The 19,625-nt window shown below is 43.5% G+C and overlaps 1 protein-coding gene across 1 annotated transcript; it reads left to right on the forward strand.

Annotated features, from left to right (window-relative positions):
* The first annotated feature begins 6,266 nt into the window (after window positions 1-6,266).
* Window positions 6,267-7,743, forward strand: LOC112225827 (reprimo-like protein). Its single transcript, XM_024389922.1, has one exon. The coding sequence runs from the start codon at window positions 6,678-6,680 to the stop codon at window positions 7,005-7,007; it is 330 nt and encodes a 109-aa protein (XP_024245690.1). The 5' UTR covers window positions 6,267-6,677; the 3' UTR covers window positions 7,008-7,743.
* Window positions 7,744-19,625: the final 11,882 nt, after the last annotated feature.

The following is a 19,625-nucleotide window of genomic DNA, read 5'->3' on the forward strand; positions in this document are numbered from 1 at the left end:
TTCCTTTATCTGAACCTGACCTGTTTAGTGGCCCTCCCAGGCTTGTCCATTGTGGAGTGATGGAGCAGGAGAGAAATTGTGTACCTCTAAAAGTGCAGGAGGGGGGATAACAACGAGGGGGGGGAACAGACAATGTCTCTGTCTCTCTCTCTCTCTCTCTGCCTCTAAGCTTGTCCATTTATTGAATCACTGTCCCTCTCCCTCTATACCGTTATTCTCTCTGTCTCGCTGGTTGCTAAGCTACTGCCACCAGCCAGTGTTCTGGAATTGCAGCGAGGTGGGGTGATAGAAAAAGAGAAATAGATAAGCTGTAATACCCAGGAAGGCAGGCAGTGTGCTTGCATTAGGCTCTGATTGCTCCTGGCTGTGGGTGGGGGATAATGCTCCATGGCTCACATTGTACTGGTAAAGAGCTAAAGAGGGGGTCAGATGGCACCCAATTAAGACAGTGAGCTGGACCATTGGGGGGGGCAGGAGATTGGTCTTGACCTCTGCCTCTGCTCCATAGAGCACATTGTCAAGCTTTTCACTGAGTCTGAGAATGCAATCACTCTGCCAATATCAGTGTTTGGATAACCAATCATCACCACGTCACCCCTTTCCTTTTCACTGGGTCTGATATAATGAAGACCACCTCATTATGTAAGAGGGGGTCCACCTGGGATTTGTTGCAACTCAGGTAGTCTATATCTCATTGGGGTTTACCTTACGAGATGTGGCCTAGCTCTTCTCATGGCGGACATGTTGTTTGTGTTGTGACGCTGTGCCTCCTGACCCGCTGGCCCCCTGCCTTTCTGGCTCGGAGAGCACTGCTCCTCTCCTCAACAGGTGTCCCTAGGTAAAGAGCAACTCAAACGAGAACTTATAGGGAAAGAAAGACTCTTAACTGGCATTTAATGGAGGGGAGAAAGGGATAGAGGGATAAAGGGAGGGTGAGCATTTTTCTTCCACATTCTTCCTCTTTTTAAAAGCACATCCACTCTTTGGCACAATGGGGTTGTTTCATAGCCTGCTGTGTAACACAGAAAGCCGGAGACAAAGAGAGAGGGGGAGGGAGAGCGGAGAATAAGATATGGTGGAAGGGGGAGAGGTGGTGAGAGAAAGAGGTGGCGAGAGAAAGAGGTGGCGAGAGAAAGAGGGGGCGAGAGAACGAGGGGGCGAGAGAAAGAGGGGGCGAGAGAAAGAGGTGGCGAGAGAAAGAGGTGGCGAGAGAAAGAGGTGGCGAGAGAAAGAGGTGGCGAGAGAAAGAGGTGGCGAGAGAAAGAGGGGGCGAGAGAAAGAGGGGGCGAGAGAAAGAGGTGGCGAGAGAAAGAGGGGGCGAGAGAAAGGTGAGAAAGAGGTGGCGAGAGAAAGAGGGGCGAGAGAAAGAGGGGGCGAAAGAAAGAGGGGGCGAGAGAAAGAGGGGGCGAGAGAAAGAGGGGGCGAGAGAAAGAGGGGGCGAGAGAAAGAGGGGGGCGAGAGAAAGAGGTGGCGAGAGAAAGAGGGGGCGAGAGAAAGAGGGGGCGAGAGAAAGAGGGGGCGAGAGAAAGAGGGGGCGAAAGATGGAGAGGAATACAGTTAGAACGTTTAATGAGGGATGTGTAGATCTGCCAACATGTTTAGGCCAGGAGATTCTTCAATGAGGGAAGTGTGGGAGACGTTTTCCCTGGAGATAGGAGGCAGAAAAAGCAAGTTAATTAAATTAAGGCAATGCAATTCAAATTCACTGCCCTCAAACACACAAACAGATACGCTCACTCAAACAAATGGGTGCGCACACACACGCACACACACAGGACAACGTTACAACAAATTAAGGCAATGAAGCCATTATCTCCCTGAAACAACTTGAATGACTAATGGATGCAGCCTGTTAAGGGGTTGTTGAGTGGAGCGGTCAGAAACACTCTGCTGCTGTGTACCTGGAGTCTCTGTGGCAGGGGGGAACTAATGACTACATTTAGCTCTATGTGATTAACTGTCCCACAGGTGACAGTGCCCACAACCCCAGACATGGCCTCGCTCTCTCTGTTTCTCTCTCAGTCTCTTTCTCTCTCTTTCGGATTCTCTCTTCTATACTCCCTAACCTTCTCTCTGTTTATGTGTGTTTCCTGCTGGTTAATCCCCTCACTCTCTCATTGAATCTTGACCTCCACTCACTAACATGCCCGTCGCACTCACACACTTTGTTCATCTAATGAAGCCCTGGCTGTAGGTAATCTATTAGACTAATTGAACTTGATCAACATCCTAAGAAGTATGCCCCCAGCTGCACCTCTGGAGAAGGGATGTGGAGATGAAGGGGTTGGGGTGGGGGGTGGGGGGTGGAGGGTGTGGGCTTCTACTCTGCTGTGTTCAGATGCTGCCATGCCGTGTGTGAAGGCCTCTAAAGACATGGGTGGAGGTGGAAGGGGGAGGAGGGAGGTAAGGGCTAAACCCCTGCGTGTTGCTAGGGGATGTCTTTACTTAGTTTGTGTTGCTAGGCTGCCAATTCCCCTGTGCTAAGTGGAAGCGTTTTGCCTTCTCCTTCGTCCAGGCACCCCATCTCTCTCTCTCTCTCTCCCTCTCTTCTTCCCTCCCTCCTCTTCTCAACCAAAATAACTTTACCAGCCATCTATCACTATGCTCACAGGTCTACTGTTGCTAAGGAACAAGTCTTTGGACACACATACATGTCTATATGTACTTTCCATATCTATTTATATCTTTATACACAGGCCTACATGCTGTGTGTCATGATATGAAATAATAATGAGCTCATGCCACCTGTGACCTGTTGTTGAGTTCTGTATTGCCTCTAGTGTCACTAATGATGTCGATAATTGACCAAAAAGAACGTGCTGCTTCCCCCGAAACTATAACGTCTGTATTCCACAATATAAGACTCAGTTTTACCAACAGCTGCTTCTCCGAAACTATAACGTCTGTATTCCACAATATAAGACTCAGTTTTACCAACAGGTTGCATGCAGCAAAAATGAACGACAAATATCATTCATTGACTTCAAAGTCTGCTGAAACGTTGTGAACGAGTCTTTTGTAAAGCAGCTTCACATCAAAATGTTCCAAAGTAACAGACTTTTGATTCAAGAACTTTCTCTTCTACTTTGATTCAGGAATGAAACTCCCTGGCTGTACTTTGTACTGTAATCGTATTTAACTTTGCGGGGGCTGCAGGTTATTGTTTCATAAATAGACGACTGTGTGCTTTATCGTTAACGGGGAGGCAGGCTGTGTTTACAAAGGAAATCGACGTTTAAATCCATGTCTGTTTCTATAATTACAATACACTATTAAATGAATGAACAGAATGACATCTACACAGCATTAGTTGATAGCGCCAACTGTTGTCATTTACAAGTCCCTGATCGAAATGAGAAAAGCTAATAGGATTATTCCAGCTTGGTGGACACCAAAACACTTAGTTTGATCTCCAGTTATTATACAGTGATAAATCAACTGTAATTGACCCCCTAGAAGTGTAATTAAATATTTGTGTAAACAGCTAATCGTTGTTTGTACACACGCTTGTCAGTTCGCAGCCTAAAGCCGCTCATAACCAGACATATCGTGAGCATCCTCAATTGGCTTTCAAAGGCTTTGTTGAGCAGATAAACAGAATATTAGGTCTGGGGGCTTTAATATTCTCTCACATTATCTGAGGGAGTATTTTTTTTTTGAAAGCATCATCATAGCCTACACCTGCTCACCCATAACGTCGGTGCCATTGCTTCTTCATATAATAGCCTACTCTACAATGCCCAGGGACAGGACAAGCATAAATGACAGTAAGGTTATTATAATACTCCTGTTCAAATATAAGAAATACGGAACCGTGGAGGTTCCATGTGAATAATAGTAGTGGTCTGGTCTATGATGAGAAATACTGTTTACTACTCAGAATGATATCACTTCTGTTCCAAGTCAATGTTCTCTACTCAAAGTCATTGTTGAGGCCAGAGATAAGGACCTATGATAATACAGTTCCCCGTTTAGCCATTAAAGAGGGTTTGATGGTACTAAAGATAACAGATGGTAATGGAAGCAGGAGAATAATATTACTGTAGCAGGTGATCATCATGAGAGGAAGAATATGAGCAGTTACAATTTGCCTCTTAATAACTTCTTATGGCTGCAGGGGCAGTATTGAGTAGCTTGGATGAAAAGGTGCCCATTGTAAACGGCCAGCTCCTCAGTCTCAGTTGCTAATATATGCATATTATTATTAGTATTGGATAGAAAACACTCTAAAGTTTCCAAAACAGTCCAAATATTGTCTGTGAGTAAAACAGAACTGATATTGCAGGCGAAACCCTGAGGAAAATCAAACCAGGAAGTGGCTTCTATTTTGAAAACTCCATGTTCCATAGCCTCCCTTTGCTCCATTTAAAGGGATATCAACCAGATTCCTTTTCCCATCGCTTCCTCAAGGTGTCAACAGTCTTCAGACATAGTTTCAGGCTTTTATTTAGAAAAATGAGCCAGAAAGATAACATCGCCTCAAGTGGTCGCATGAGTTTTGCTCGAGCAACAGAGTTTGGACAGCCATTGTTTTTCCCTCTCCTACTGTTAAAGACATTTGCGGTTGATATATTATCGATTATATATTTTAAAAACAACCTGAGGATTGATTATAAAAAACTTTTGACATGTTTCTGTGGACATTACGGAAAGTATTTGGAATTTGTCTGCGTTGTCGTGACCGCTCTTTCCTGTGGATTTCTGAACATAACGCGCCAAACAGACAGAGGTATATTGCATATAAAAATAATCTTTATGGAACAAAAGGAACATTTATTGTGCAACTGGGAGTCTTGTGAGTGAAAACATCCGAAGATCATCAAAGGTAAACAATTAATTTGATTGCTTATCTGATTTTCGTGACCAAGCTACTTGCTAAGTGTACATAATGTTTTGTCCATCGATTGATAAACTTACACAAACGCTTGGATTGCTTTCGCTGTAAAGCATATTTTCAAAATCTGACACTACAGGTGGATTAACAATAGGCTAAACTGTGTTTTCCTATATTGCACTTGTGATTTCATGAATATAAATATTTTTTGTAATATTCATTGAATGTGGCGCAATGCAATTCAGCAGTTGTTGATGACAATTATCCCGTTAACGGGATTGCAGCCATAACATTAAGGCTCCTTGTGAGGTCCTCTATCTTGACACGAGCTCAACACCGAAAGCCAAATTGGGAAGGGAAAAAGTCCTTACAAACCACTGAAGATATGCATAATGTGAGCCTTGGATACTCTTTCAGTAACTAGAATATGTATAGCCAATCATATAGCCTATCACTAGGGCACATATACGGTTTTCAATACAAAAGGCATGGTTGATAAGGTTGAGTCCATAGGAGGCAAAGGCAATAAGCTCTCATACCCAATCTTCAATCTGCATGTAGATGATGGTGATTATGGTTGCTTTCAATTTGTCAGAGCATCTAAACCTGCGCATCTCTTTGACAGGTATAGGCTACAGTACGAATAGTACAGTGCCGTATAGTGCTGCAGAGATCTTACTTTTCGTCAGGGGGTTGGCTGAAATAGCTTGACTGTTGACTTGAGAGAGAAACTGATATTTGAATAAGGCATGTTAATAAAACCGAGAGAGGCTGCTACCCAGCAAGTTAATCTCAGCGAAAATAGCACTGGCGTCTACACACACGGGGAAAGTATGGAGAGAGGAGGAGGAGTGGAAATAGACTTCTCTGCTGAAAAGTTTGCCCAGATTGATCAACTTGATTTACATTTCTCCATCTCTCAATTCAAGTTGAGAGATGGAGAAATGTGTCTCTCTATGACTGTGCTCAAGGTTGTACTGTCACGGTGGCATTTGGAGGATGAGTGCAGAACTGAACTGTACAGTACCTCGGGTTTCTTTTCAGAACCCTCCTTTGTTGTTATGCCTCCCGTTTTATTATGCAGTGGATATGAGAATGTTGGCACTTCGGGGAGAAATGCAGCGTGAGCAAAGTGTTGTAGAGATTGATACATTCATCTACCGTAATTAAGGTTACAAAGCATTGCCACATTCTACATCCATCAGAAATCATCTAATGGGAGTTCTTAAGTGGTGGTGACAGACCATAACCATTCCTTATGCCTTTGATTACATATTGTAATAATAACACTCCATATAACTGCCTGTCACTGACAGTCGATGAGGGTTGCATAAATCGTTCAATTGTCTACTCTCCGCACCCGCCCGCCCGCCCACCTCCCCTCATGGAGAGCGGAACTCATCATCTCTTTAAAATGCACGAGAGACTTGGCACGAAAGCGCACTCAAGCGGGCACATGTGCGCATGCAGGGCAGTCTTACGTACAGATTTACACCTCCTTCGAGATGTCCAAGGGGACCCGCTTGAGAGGTTCGAGCTACGTAGAAGTTGTGTTCAGTTTATTACTTTGACTCGCAAGTATGATGCTGAATAGGGCATCTGGTTAGGGTTGGGATAGTTTCTCTCCGCTGACACGCACCTACATATAAGCTTTTGGCCGTGCTGCTATTATCGAATTTAAAAGAAGGTTATACATTTCTCATTTGGTTTTTACTTTGGTTTGTTTTCCCAGTCACATGACGCAAATTGAAACTGCGAGCCAGGTTTTAGCCGTGAGTGTGTGTCTGTGGAACCGCGTGCGCCCATATCTGCCAAGCGCTGTCAGATTGACATCCACGGAGACATGAACAGCTCCTTCTTCGACCAAGCCCAGGGCGTACTATTCAACAGGAGCCAAATCCTCGCTGGTACTCTGGCGAACTGCTGCAACGCGACCGACGTGGCAACCAGTGACGGCGGCTCGCTGGCGCTACCTCCGGACGAGCGGAAACTCTTCATCAGTCGCGTCGTACAGATCGCCGTCCTGTGCGTATTGTCGCTCACCGTCATGTTTGGTATCTTTTTCCTCGGCTGCAACCTCATGATCAAATCAGAGAGTATGATTAACTTTATGGTGAAGGACCGGAGACCTTCCAAAGACATAGAGGCGCCGGGGATGATAGGACTCAGCTAGTCTCTGGCGCCGGGATGGAGAATGGTGTGTAAGCAGCGCGCCACGGACCCATAGCCTCACCACGCTGTCTTTTGGGCGGCACGCTGATATGCAATGCGTTTGATTTCCTTACGAAATATGTTTGCCAATAAAGACTGCAATTGCAGTCAAGCGCGGACAATTCCTCACATCAAAAGTTCAAGGAGGACAAGGAATGCATGTTGTTTACGCATAGGCTGTTGGATATGGTTTTGTTTTTGACTGTCAACTTGAACAAAGTAATGGACTCTTGTGATATAAGTGTTTACACGTTGTTACCTCAAATTCTATTTGCAAAAGTCGATATTTCATAATTGTTCAAGTAACAAAACTAACTCGTCAGCAACTTTACGCATGCAGATGTTATGCTTTTTTCCCCTTTCCAGTTCTGACAGTAGGCTGTGGATGTTTTGGATGTGGGAATTCTCTGAAAATATATTTTTCTTGGTCCCGTTTCTTAGTAGCATTTCGGGCAAACACTCAAGGTGCTGGGATCTTGCATGTTTAACAAACCCCATCACTGCTTCAGATAGTGTTTTCTTGTTCAGTTCCAGCATGCACGCGGCTTGGTCTGTAGCCTACCGTACAAGGTGGTATTTGAACCTACTGTTTTTGCACTTTTTGAAAGCACCTGATGCTGCATGATTTTTGTACCACGATGAAACTTGAATGAAAAGTGCAGCATGCTACGAATAAACGTGACGTTGTCGTATCTCTTCATTGATATCTATTGTACATAATGTACCTAGGCTACCTGTTGCAGTAGATTCGATTCATTCATGTATGGCATAGGCCTATCGCACAAAGCAGCATAAATATGCAGTATAAATTAAACAAATGAATTACATTTAAATGTGATCGAGGATCTTGTGCATGTTATACTGTACTCTAATACCAATAACAGTAACAACAACAATAATAATATAAGATAGTAATAACAGTGATTATAATAATAACAATAATAACGATAATGTTATTAGTCTATTATAATTATAATAATATATTACAAGGATACATAATGGTTTATAGACAAGACAAAACTATTCACCATTTGCACAGTTACGCACGTAAATAACTGTGTGTAAAATCTAATATTGTTGGCCATAAAACTAGTCCGTTTTAATGCACAGGTGAATAAGTAGTCAAGACTATTAAATGTTGTGCACTCATGCCTTGACTTTTATCAAAATGAATTTGTGAATTTCTTGTCTGACGATAAAGTGGAGATAATCCACGGAGAGTATGATCCATAGAGGCCATCTCGCTACAAAATCCATGCAGTCAAATAAAGTCAAGGTTGAGTAGAGACATATCCCACTTTGCAGAAATTGTTTTAATCGACGTTGTTTCAATGTCATTTGTAAATGTATTGTGACGTGGATCTACCTGCAAAATACATTGGATTTGAAAAAAGTAACCATCGTAAACATGTTTTGAGGATGGAATTTCAACCGAAGGATTACGTCATAACTGTAAACCATTTTCAACATAGACAAACCTTGTATAAAATATGTTGAATTTGTACCTTTAAAACAATGTCAGATCTTCAATGTTATATCCACTATCAAAAAAAAACTAAACAATAGTCTGGGCTCCTACTGGTCGCCCATCCAATAAGCTCCTACTGGTCTCCCATCCAGAGTTTTACCCAAGCTCTGCTAGTTTTGATATTTGTCACTGACTACTACCAATGTGCTATCACGAGAAGGATTATTGATATCTAAATAACTAAATATATTCACTGTTGTTATCAAAGTCAGTCCAGAGAGTAGGTTTAAACAGAACAAATACAATGTAACCATACTTTAGAAGTCATATATCATCAACATTATACTATTTATTCCTAGATAGCATTTTGCAAGTCATCAACAGCTGTTGTTTCAATTCAACCCGCGGTTCAACTACAAATAGACCATTCATACAGTGTAGACTTATGGTTTCAAGCTTTGGTTGGTTTCAAATGTAATCTTCAAGTTAATCATTAATATGTTGGATTCACATCTCCAACTCAACCAAAAATCAGTTAAAGCATAGCACTAAATCAAATCAAACTTTATTTAAAGCGCATTCAAAGTTTGACCACATTAAATGTAGTCTTATGCATTAACTTTGATTTAGTGCCATGCTTTAACTTTGATTTTTGGTTGAGACGGAGATGTAAATCCAACATATACATTATTCATGTGTAGACAAACTGGATATTGAATTGTGTTTGGTTGTCATTGCAACCAGATATCAACGTTTGAAGGATAGGTATCTTCAGCTTGGATAGTTCCATCTGTGCCACTGATTTTACGCACCGTCCAGGCGCCGAATTTATGTGAGTAGAAATTAAGAGCGGGCTGGCACGGTTATAAACTTCGCTAGACGTACGGATTGGTTTCTCAGCTCAACACTGCAGCGACATCTTTTGTCGGTTTTGGGTCGAATTCAGGCATAACAGCGACCTCTCACAGAAGTCCTCCACCTGCGATTCCGAGACCCTGATTGTGCTTCCGTGGTGGTAGCGAAGCAACTTTTATTTGCATGCAATTAACATATAGCATTTGCCATGTCTTGCGACATTGGAAGAACTGCCCTGGTGCGCCACATGAAACAGAAGCGTGCTTCACCCGCACTGCGCCGAAAGAGTGGCATAACTATTATCAGAAGTCCGACGAGGCGCACGGCACTCTATCTCCGCTCTTCCAGTGAGAAAGGGACGTTTTAGAGTGGTGTTTGAACTAGGGCTAAGTCTGGCTTTAATTCCACTTGTCTAATTGATATGTTGGATAATGAATTGACCTTACATAACGTTTCAATGACGGCCTAGGAACAGTGGGTCAACTGCCTGTTCAGGGGCAGAACGACAGATTTGTACCTTGTCAGCTCGGGGGTTTGAACTTACAACCTTCTGGTTACTAGTCCAACGCTCTAACCACTAGGCTACCCGTTTGATTTGATTTAGTCCTATTCCTTAACTTATACTTTTGGTTGAAATGGAGACATGAATCCAACATATCAATTATACATTTTTAGACAAACTGGAAGCCAAACTAAGTCTGTGGCACAAAATATACATATCCTGCTTTTATACCTAGGTGTCTGGCTAGACTATAAACTCTCCTTCCAGACTCATATTAAACATCTCCAATCCAAAATCAAATCTAGAATCGGCTTCCTATTTCGCAACAAAGCCTCCTTCACTCACACCGCCAAACTTACCCTAGTAAAACTGACTATCCTACCGATCCTCGACTTCAGCGATGTCATCTACAAAATATCTTCCAACACTCTACTCAGCAAACTGGATGCAGTCTATCACAGTGCCATCCGTTTTGTTACCAAATCACCTTATACCACCCACCACTGTGACCTGTATGCTCTAGTCGGCTGGCCCTCGCTACATATTCATCGCCAGACCTACTGGCTTCAGGTCATCTATAAGTCTATGCTAGGTAAAGCTCCGCCTTATCTCAGTTCACTGGTCACGATAACAACACCCACCCGTAGCACATGTTCCAGCAGGTATATCTCACTGATCATCCCCAAAGCCAACACCTCATTTGACCACCTTTCCTTCCAGTTCTCTGCTGCCTGTGACTGGAACGAATTGCAAAAATCGCTGAAGTTGGAGACTGTACTTCCGGCGCCGACAGAGATGGCCGCCTCGCTTCGCGTTCCTAGGAAACTATGCAGTTTTTTGTTTTTTTACGTGTTATTTCTTACACTAGTACCCCAGGTCATCTTAGGTTTCATTACATACAGTCGAGAAGAACTACTGAATATAAGATCAGCGTCAACTCACCATCAGTACGACCAAGAATATGTTTTTCGCGACGTGGATCCTGTGTTCTGCCTTACAACCAGGACACCGGAGTGGATTACATGCAGCGACCCAAAAAAACGACTCAGAAAAAGAGTGAAACGAAGCGGTCTTCTGGTCAGACTCCGGAGACGGGCACACCGTGCACCACTCCCTAGCATTCTTCTTGCCAATGTCCAGTCTCTTGACAACAAGGTTGATGAAATCCGAGCAAGGGTAGCATTCCAGAGGGACATCAGAGACTGTAACGTTCTCTGCTTCACGGAAACATGGCTCACTGGAGAGACGCTATCCGAAGCGGTGCAGCCAGCGGGTTTCTCCACGCATCGCGCTGACAGAAACAAACATCTTTCTGGTAAGAAGAGGGGCGGGGGCGTATGCCTTATGGCCAACGTGACATGGTGTGATGAAAGAAACATACAGGAACTCAAATCCTTCTGTTCACCTGATTTAGAATTCCTCACAATCAAATGTAGACCGCATTATCTACCAAGAGAATTCTCTTCGATTATAATCACAGCCGTATATATCCCCCCAAGCAGACACATCGATGGCTCTGAACGAACTTTATTTAACTCTCTGCAAACTGGAAACGATTTATCCGGAGGCTGCATTCATTGTAGCTGGGGATTTTAACAAGGCTAATCTGAAAACAAGACTCCCTAAATTTTATCAGCATATCGATTGCGCAACCAGGGGTGGAAAGACCCTGGATCATTGTTACTCTAACTTCCGCGACGCATATAAGGCCCTGCCCCGCCCCCTTTCGGAAAAGCTGACCACGACTCCATTTTGTTGATCCCTGCCTACAGACAGAAACTAAAACAAGAGGCTCCCACGCTGAGGTCTGTCCAACGCTGGTCCGACCAAGCTGACTCCACACTCCAAGACTGCTTCCATCACGTGGACTGGGAGATGTTTCGTATTGCGTCAGACAACAACATTGACGAATACGCTGATTCGGTGTGCGAGTTCATTAGAACTTGCGTTGAAGATGTCGTTCCCATAGCAACGATTAAAACATTCCCTAACCAGAAACCGTGGATTGATGGCAGCATTTGTGTGAAACTGAAAGCGCGAACCACTGCTTTTAATCAGGGCAAGGTGTCTGGTAACATGACTGAATACAAACAGTGCAGCTATTCCCTCCCCAAGGCTATCAAACAAGCTAAGCGCCAGTGCAGAGACAAAGTAGAATCTCAATTCAACGGCTCAGACACAAGAGGCATGGTCTACAGTCAATCACGGACTACAGGAAGAAACCCAGCCCAGTCACGGACCAGGATGTCTTGCTCCCAGGCAGACTAAATAACTTTTTTGCCCGCTTTGAGGACAATACATTGCCACTGACACGGCCTGCAACAAAACATGCGGTCTCTCCTTCACTGCAGCCGAGGTGAGTAAGACATTTAAACGTGTTAACCCTCGCAAGGCTGCAGGCCCAGACGGCATCCCCAGCCGCGCCCTCAGAGCATGCGCAGACCAGCTGGCCGGTGTGTTTACGGACATATTCAATCAATCCCTATACCAGTCTGCTGTTCCCACATGCTTCAAGAGTGCCACCATTGTTCCTGTTCCCAAGAAAGCTAAGGTAACTGAGCTAAACGACTACCGCCCCGTAGCACTCACATCCGTCATCATGAAGTGCTTTGAGAGACTAGTCAAGGACCATATTACCTCCACCCTACCTGACACCCTAGACCCACTCCAATTTGCTTACCGCCCAAATAGGTCCACAGACGATGCAATCTCAACCACACTGCACACTGCCCTAACCCATCTGGACAAGAGGAATACCTATGTGAGAATGCTGTTCATCGACTACAGCTCGGCATTCAACACCATAGTACCCTCCAATCTCGTCATCAAGCTCGAGACCCTGGGTCTCGACCCCGCCCTGTGCAACTGTGTACTGGACTTCCTGACGGGCCGCCCCCAGGTGGTGAGGGTAGGCAACAACATCTCCTCCCCGCTGATCCTCAACACTGGGGCCCCACAAGGGTGCGTTCTGAGCCCTCTCCTGTACTCCCTGTTCACCCACGACTGCGTGGCCACGCACGCCTCCAACTCAATCATCAAGTTTGCGGACGACACAACAGTGGTAGGCTTGATTACCAACAACGACAAGACAGCCTACAGGGAGGAGGTGAGGGCCCTCGGAGTGTGGTGTCAGGAAAATAACCTCACACTCAACGTCAACAAAACTAAGGAGATGATTGTGGACTTCAGGAAACAGCAGAGGGAACACCCCCCCATCCACATCGATGGAACAGTAGTGGAGAGGGTAGCAAGTTTTAAGTTCCTCGGCATACACATCACAGACAAACTGAATTGGTCCACTCACACAGACAGCATCGTGAGGAAGGCGCAGCAGCGCCTCTTCAACCTCAGGAGGCTGAAGAAATTCGGCTTGTCACCAAAAGCACTCACAAACTTCTACAGATGCACAATCGAGAGCATCCTGGCGGGCTGTATCACCGCCTGGTATGGCAACTGCACCGCCCTCAACCGTAAGGCTCTCCAGAGGGTAGTGAGGTCTGCACAACGCATCACCGGGGGCAAACTACCTGCCCTCCAGGACACCTACACCACCCGATGCTACAGGAAGGCCATAAAGATCATCAAGGACATCAACCACCCGAGCCACTGCCTGTTCACCCCGCTGTCATCCAGAAGGCGAGGTCAGTACAGGTGCATCAAAGCTGGGACCGAGAGACTGAAAAACAGCTTCTATCTCAAGGCCATCAGACTGTTAAACAGCCACCACTAACATTGAGTGGCTGCTGCCAACACACTGTCAATGACACTGACTCAACTCCAGCCACTTTAATAATGGGAATTGATGGGAAATGATGTAAATATATCACTAGCCACTTTAAACAATGCTACCTTATATAATGTTACTTACCCTACATTATTCATCTCATATGCATACGTAGATACTGTACTCTATATCATCGACTGCATCCTTATGTAATACATGTATCACTAGCCACTTTAACTATGCCACTTGGTTTACATACTCATCTCATATGTATATACTGTACTCGATATCATCTACTGTATCTTGCCTATGCTGCTCTGTACCATCACTCATTCATATATCCTTATGTACATATTCTTTATCCCCTTACACTGTGTATAAGACAGTAGTTTTTTGGAATTGTTAGATTACTTGTTCGTTATTACTGCATTGTCGGAACTAGAAGCACAAGCATTTCGCTACACTCGCATTAACATCTGCTAACCATGTGTATGTGACAAATAAAATTTGATTTGATTTGATTTGATTTAAACATGAACTATTTCAGCAGCTAACCGATCACTGCAGCTGTAGACAGTGTGAAGTCCATCTGTAAATAGCCCACCCAATCTACCTACCTCATCCCCATACTGTTTTTATTTCATTTACTTTTCTGCTCTTTTGCACACCAGTATCTCTACTTGCACATCATCATCTGCTCATTTATCACGCCAGTGTTAATCTGCTAAATTGTAATTATTCACTCCTATGGCCTATTTATTGCCTACCTCCTCATGCCTTTTGCACACACTGTATATAGACTTTCTTTTCTCTACTGTGTCATTGACTTGTTTGTGTTATTGGCTTGTTTATTGTTTACTCCATGTGTAACTCTGTGTTGTTGTCTGTGTCACACTGCTTTGCTTTATCTTGGCCAGGTCGCAGTTGCAAATGAGAACTTGTTCTCAACTAGCCTACCTGGTTAAATAAAGGTGAAATAAAATATAAAAAATGATTGAAAGTGAAGTGATAACACATTTAGATGACAACTAAACCAAACATCTGATATTATTTTTCCATTGTAATTTGGTTGTGCTTTTAGATGGTTGAAAGCATAGTGCTAACACACATCCGAAATTCAACACATCGCCAGCTGTCTTTTTGAGTGTGTGAATAAAGGTTGACATCCCATTGATTAATGTCTAGACAAAATATTACCCACATTTCCACCAAATGTTACCCAAATTTCACATTGAAATGATGTGGTGTGCCCAGTGGGACAGTAACCTATATGGTTCAGACTTCAAAGTCAGACTGAGGTATGCCTGCAAGTCTGGTCACACAGCAAGGTGCTACATCTTCTCTCAATGCAGGCTCCAGTCCATGAGACTCTTTGGTTGCCACACACACACACACACACACACACACACACACACACACACACACACACGGTATGGGTGGCTCAAGAACCTCCAAAGTTATGAGGAATACTGGGTAGTGAACAGCTAACATTGTGAACAACTAACATTGTAAACAGCTAACATTGTGAACAGCTAACCATGTACTCCCAGTCCAAGGCCTACAATCTAAACTCTAAACTGAATAAGCGCTTGTAAACCTAATAATAAAACACTTCACACGGTCTACCTTGAGATGTGAGCACAGCCTCAGCTAAAACCTATAGGGCTGGACTGACATCGTATTGGGTCTGACCAGTTCTCTCTAGTCAAACCCTGCAATTGACTGACCGCAATTAGGAACCCTTTCACCCCTCCTCACACCCCTGGGGCATCTATCTACTGGACCCTAAGGGCTTTGGTCCAGGCACACCGTCTGTCCTCAAGACATCCACATTAATCTCTTTCCCTCAGGATCTAAACAATGCTCAGAGAGAAAGAGAGAGAGAGAGAGAGTTTGTCAAAGCACCTTCAGACAGCTATCCTTCACATTCTCTTTCTCTCCCTTCCTCTCTCTATCTCGACCTGCTGTCACGTCTCTTAAAGCAGACCTCACTCTGTTCACCCCATCACCAAAACCCTTCCTTATTTTTGCTCCATCATACTTTTCACCATTTTCCCCGTCTTCCTTGAAGTTTCTTTGCATTTCAAGGAAATCATACAGAGTAGAGTCTACGTCAAAATCTATCCCCCCATCTTCCTCTCTTTCTTTGCCTCTCTCTCTCTCCCATATCCCTATCTCTGCTCTCCTCTCTGCTTTCCCCTACCCCCTCTACTTTTCTCACTCCCTCTCCCACTCTGACTCCCTACTCAGAAGCAACAAATGTTCTCATTATTATTTTATCACTTGTCAGGGGAGCTGAGTCTCTAAGAGGTGGATGAGTACACACACACACACACACACACACACACACACACACACACACACACACACACACACACACACACACACACACACACACACACACACACACACACACACACACACACACTAGCTCCTTGTCCACTGAGGCATCCACATACCCTCAGGCTGAAATCCATTTAATCAAAAGAAGTGAAAGAAAACAACACACCACAACGTTCTGAGGATGTGGACCCGTTGACATGGAGACCACAAAACCCTTAGACTTAGATTTGAAGCCCATGGAACTTGAAGCCCTTTGCTGTAGATATGACCATTCTTTGATCACTGGCTAACCTCTGGTTATAAGGCACATTAACGATTATGAATCTAGATATTTCTGCATGGCCATTCTGGAGAACAAACACACTGTAGTGTTCTGAGATACAGTCATGATCTGTAGGTGAATGCTGATTGAGAGAGAACAACGTGCTGCTCTATATTTAGAAGAAAAGACAGTTCACTTCTTAACTAAATTACATGAGACCCCAGACTGCCTGGGTGAGGGAGGGAGGGAGGAGGGGGTGAGGGAGGGTGAGAGGGTGAGAGTTCAGCACACTGTTGTGTCAGAGGAAAAACATCATCTATCATGAACCACTAGTTATAGCAGGGAAGATGACAATAACAGGAAAACACTCTTAGATGTGAAAAAAAGGAAAATGCTTAGCTACAACACACACTGATGGATCATGGAAACAATGGGACCTAATTGGAACTGTCATATCTGAAGTCCCTTAATGAAGACTGAAGATTAAAAGGAATGACATGCCTAATTATGCTAATTCCACTTTGAAGGATTGATTGATTGTGTGACAAGGATAAAAAAATGCAAATGATATGGCGAGGACTGGTGTGGGAGAGTTGGGGCTGATTGTTTCAAAACGGTGGATGGGGAAGATTGAGAGGCATCCAGATCATTGGATCGCTATGCTGTGTGAACACACAGTAAGTACACTGTATTGTTGCAGGGGCTGTTTCTCATGCAGTCATTCAGTGCTAGACTGACGGACGTTAACCCTTCCCCTTGGTGGAGAATGTGGACCTTTATTACTCTGGTACACTGCTCTGAGCGCTCCATAGAGCTATATTAGCTTGTCAGGCAACGTCAGGGGTGACCTTTAACAACAGAAACCATCAGTGGATATAATAAACGCTACACCAGGACTGGAAACATGACAGAAATAATGGTGATTAAGTCACGGTTGGTATTTAACACTTAGTGGAATAATGCATTAAATTATTCACCAGCATAGAAACTTTGTCTGGAATGAAACTTTCACATATTACATTGGTTTCTAGTGCTGCCGAATATGTTCTGTCTGGGAATGATTGAGTATTTGAGAAATATACAAAATACAAATTTGTCAGGGAGAGATGAGTCCAACCTTTTACAAAAAACAAGTAGCTATTCTCCTTGTATCTTGGGGGAGAGCAATCCACAATAGAGACAATTTCTGTGCCGGCACCAGGCTTACTAGAATTTAAGTGGCCTTTCTCAACCCAATTCAAGTCATTTCTAATGGGACGTGCTGTAGAGAATGGAGACAGAGAGAATGGAGGCATAGCAGTGACACTAGACAATAGCGACACAGAAAAGGGGTTTTACTATTCCATCTCTCCCCCCTGCATCCTCCTTTCTGATACTTCTCAGATAGACGGAGATGCATTCCTATTCAACCATTTTCTGAGGCTGGTAGCTAGGATTGCACATTTTGGGGAATATTCAGGGGTGGAAACTTTCTGTGGGAATTCACAGGAATATATGGTAATTAACGGAAATATATGCCGATTTAATATTAATACGATTTAAATGTAGATATTTACCATACCATGTGGAGACAGAAACATAAACCTTTTACCTTTTAGCATAGGTAGACATAATTGCAAATGATTAAATCCTTCCAATAGAAAGAATTTATTAAATGAGTTGACTCCAAAAAGTACGATATTTGTCTCCATGTGTAGTTGCAAACCGTAGTCTGGCTTTTTTTATGGCGGTTTTAGAGCAGAAGCTTCTTCCTGGCTGAGCGACCTTTCAGATCATGTCGATATAGGACTCGTTTTACTGTGGATATAGATACATTTTGTACCGGTTTCCTCCAGCATCTTTACAAGGTCCCGTGTGGTTGTTCTGGGATTGCACTTTTCCCACCAAAGTATGTTCATCTCTAAGAGACAGAAGGCGTCTCCTTCCTGAGCGGTATGACGTCCCCTACATTGTCCCATGGTGTTTATACTTTGGTACTATTGTTTGTACAGATGAACATGGTACCTTCAGGCGTTTGGAAATTGCTCCCAAGGATGAACCAGACTTGTGGAGGTCTACAATTGTTTTTCTGAGGTCTTCGCTGATTTCTTTTAATTTTCCCATGATGTCAAGCAAAGAGGCACCAAGTTTGAAGGTAGGCCTCAAAATACATCCACAGGTACACCTCCAATTGACTAAAATTATGTTAATTAGCCTATCAGCAGCTTCTAAAGCCATAACATCACTTTCTGGAATTTTCCAAGCTGTTTAAAGGCACAGTCAACTTATTTTATGTAAACTTCTGACCCACTGGAATTGTGATATTTCAGTGAAATAATCTGTCTGTAAACAATTGTTGGAAAAATTACTTGTGTCAAGCACAAAGTAGATGCCCTAACCGACTTGCCAAAACTATAGTTTGTTAACAAGGAATTTGTGGAGTGACACCAATCTAAGTGTATGTGAACTTCTGACTTCAACTGTATTTCAGAACTGCAGTTTCCTCTGGTTGGAGCAAGTGGGCAGGGCAGTATGGATTTCTTCTCTTACATCTGCAAGCATAGTCTAAACATCAGACAGGATGGCATTGTTTCCCTCAATCCGTGCAATGGCTACTGCTATAGGTTTCAGGAGTTTCAGGCTGCTTACCACTCTCTCCCAAAATGCACTACAGTTCAAACGTTTGGGGTCACTTAGAAATGTCCTTGTTTTTGAAAAAAAAGCATTTTTTTGTCCATTAAAATAACATCAAAATGATTAGAAATACAATGAAGACATTGTTAATGTTGTAAATGACTATTGTAGCTGGAAACGGCAGATTTTTAAAAATGGAATATCTACATAGATATGTGTTCCAATGATACGTTGTGTTAGCTAATCCAAGTTTATCATTTTAAAAGGCTAGTTGATCATCAGAAAACCCTTTTGCAATTATGTTAGCACAGCTGAAAACTGTTGTTATGATTAAAGAAGCAATACAACTGGCCTTCTTTAGACTAGTTGAGTATCTGGAGCATCAGCATTTGTTGGTTCGATTACAGGCTGAAAATGGCCAGAAACAAAACTTTCTTCTGAAACTCGTCAGTCTATTCTTGTTCTGAGAAAGGAAGGCTATTCCATGCGAGAAATTGCCAAGAAACTGAAGATCTCGTACAATGCTGTGTACTACTACTACTTCACAGAACAGCACAAACTGGCTCTAACCTGAATAGAAAGAGGAGTGGGAGGCCCCGGTGAACAACTGAGCCAGAGGACAAGTACATTACAGTGTCTAGTTTCAGAAACAAACGCCTCACAAGTCCTCAACTGGCAGCTTCATTAAATAGTACCCGCAAAACACCAGTCTCAACATCAACAGTGAAGAGACTACTCCGGGATGCTGGCCTTCTAGGCACAAGCACAAGGACAGGTGAAACAGATCAGGGTGTGACATTTACAACATTAACA

The sequence above is a fragment of the Oncorhynchus tshawytscha genome, linkage group LG27 (genome assembly GCF_018296145.1).
Source record: "Oncorhynchus tshawytscha isolate Ot180627B linkage group LG27, Otsh_v2.0, whole genome shotgun sequence".
Lineage (NCBI taxonomy): Eukaryota > Metazoa > Chordata > Actinopteri > Salmoniformes > Salmonidae > Oncorhynchus > Oncorhynchus tshawytscha.

Excerpts from the sequence above, each read along its gene's own strand:
- LOC112225827 (XM_024389922.1), top strand. The coding sequence starts at position 6,678 with ATGAACAGCTCCTTCTTCGACCAAGCCCAGGGCGTACTATTCAACAGG.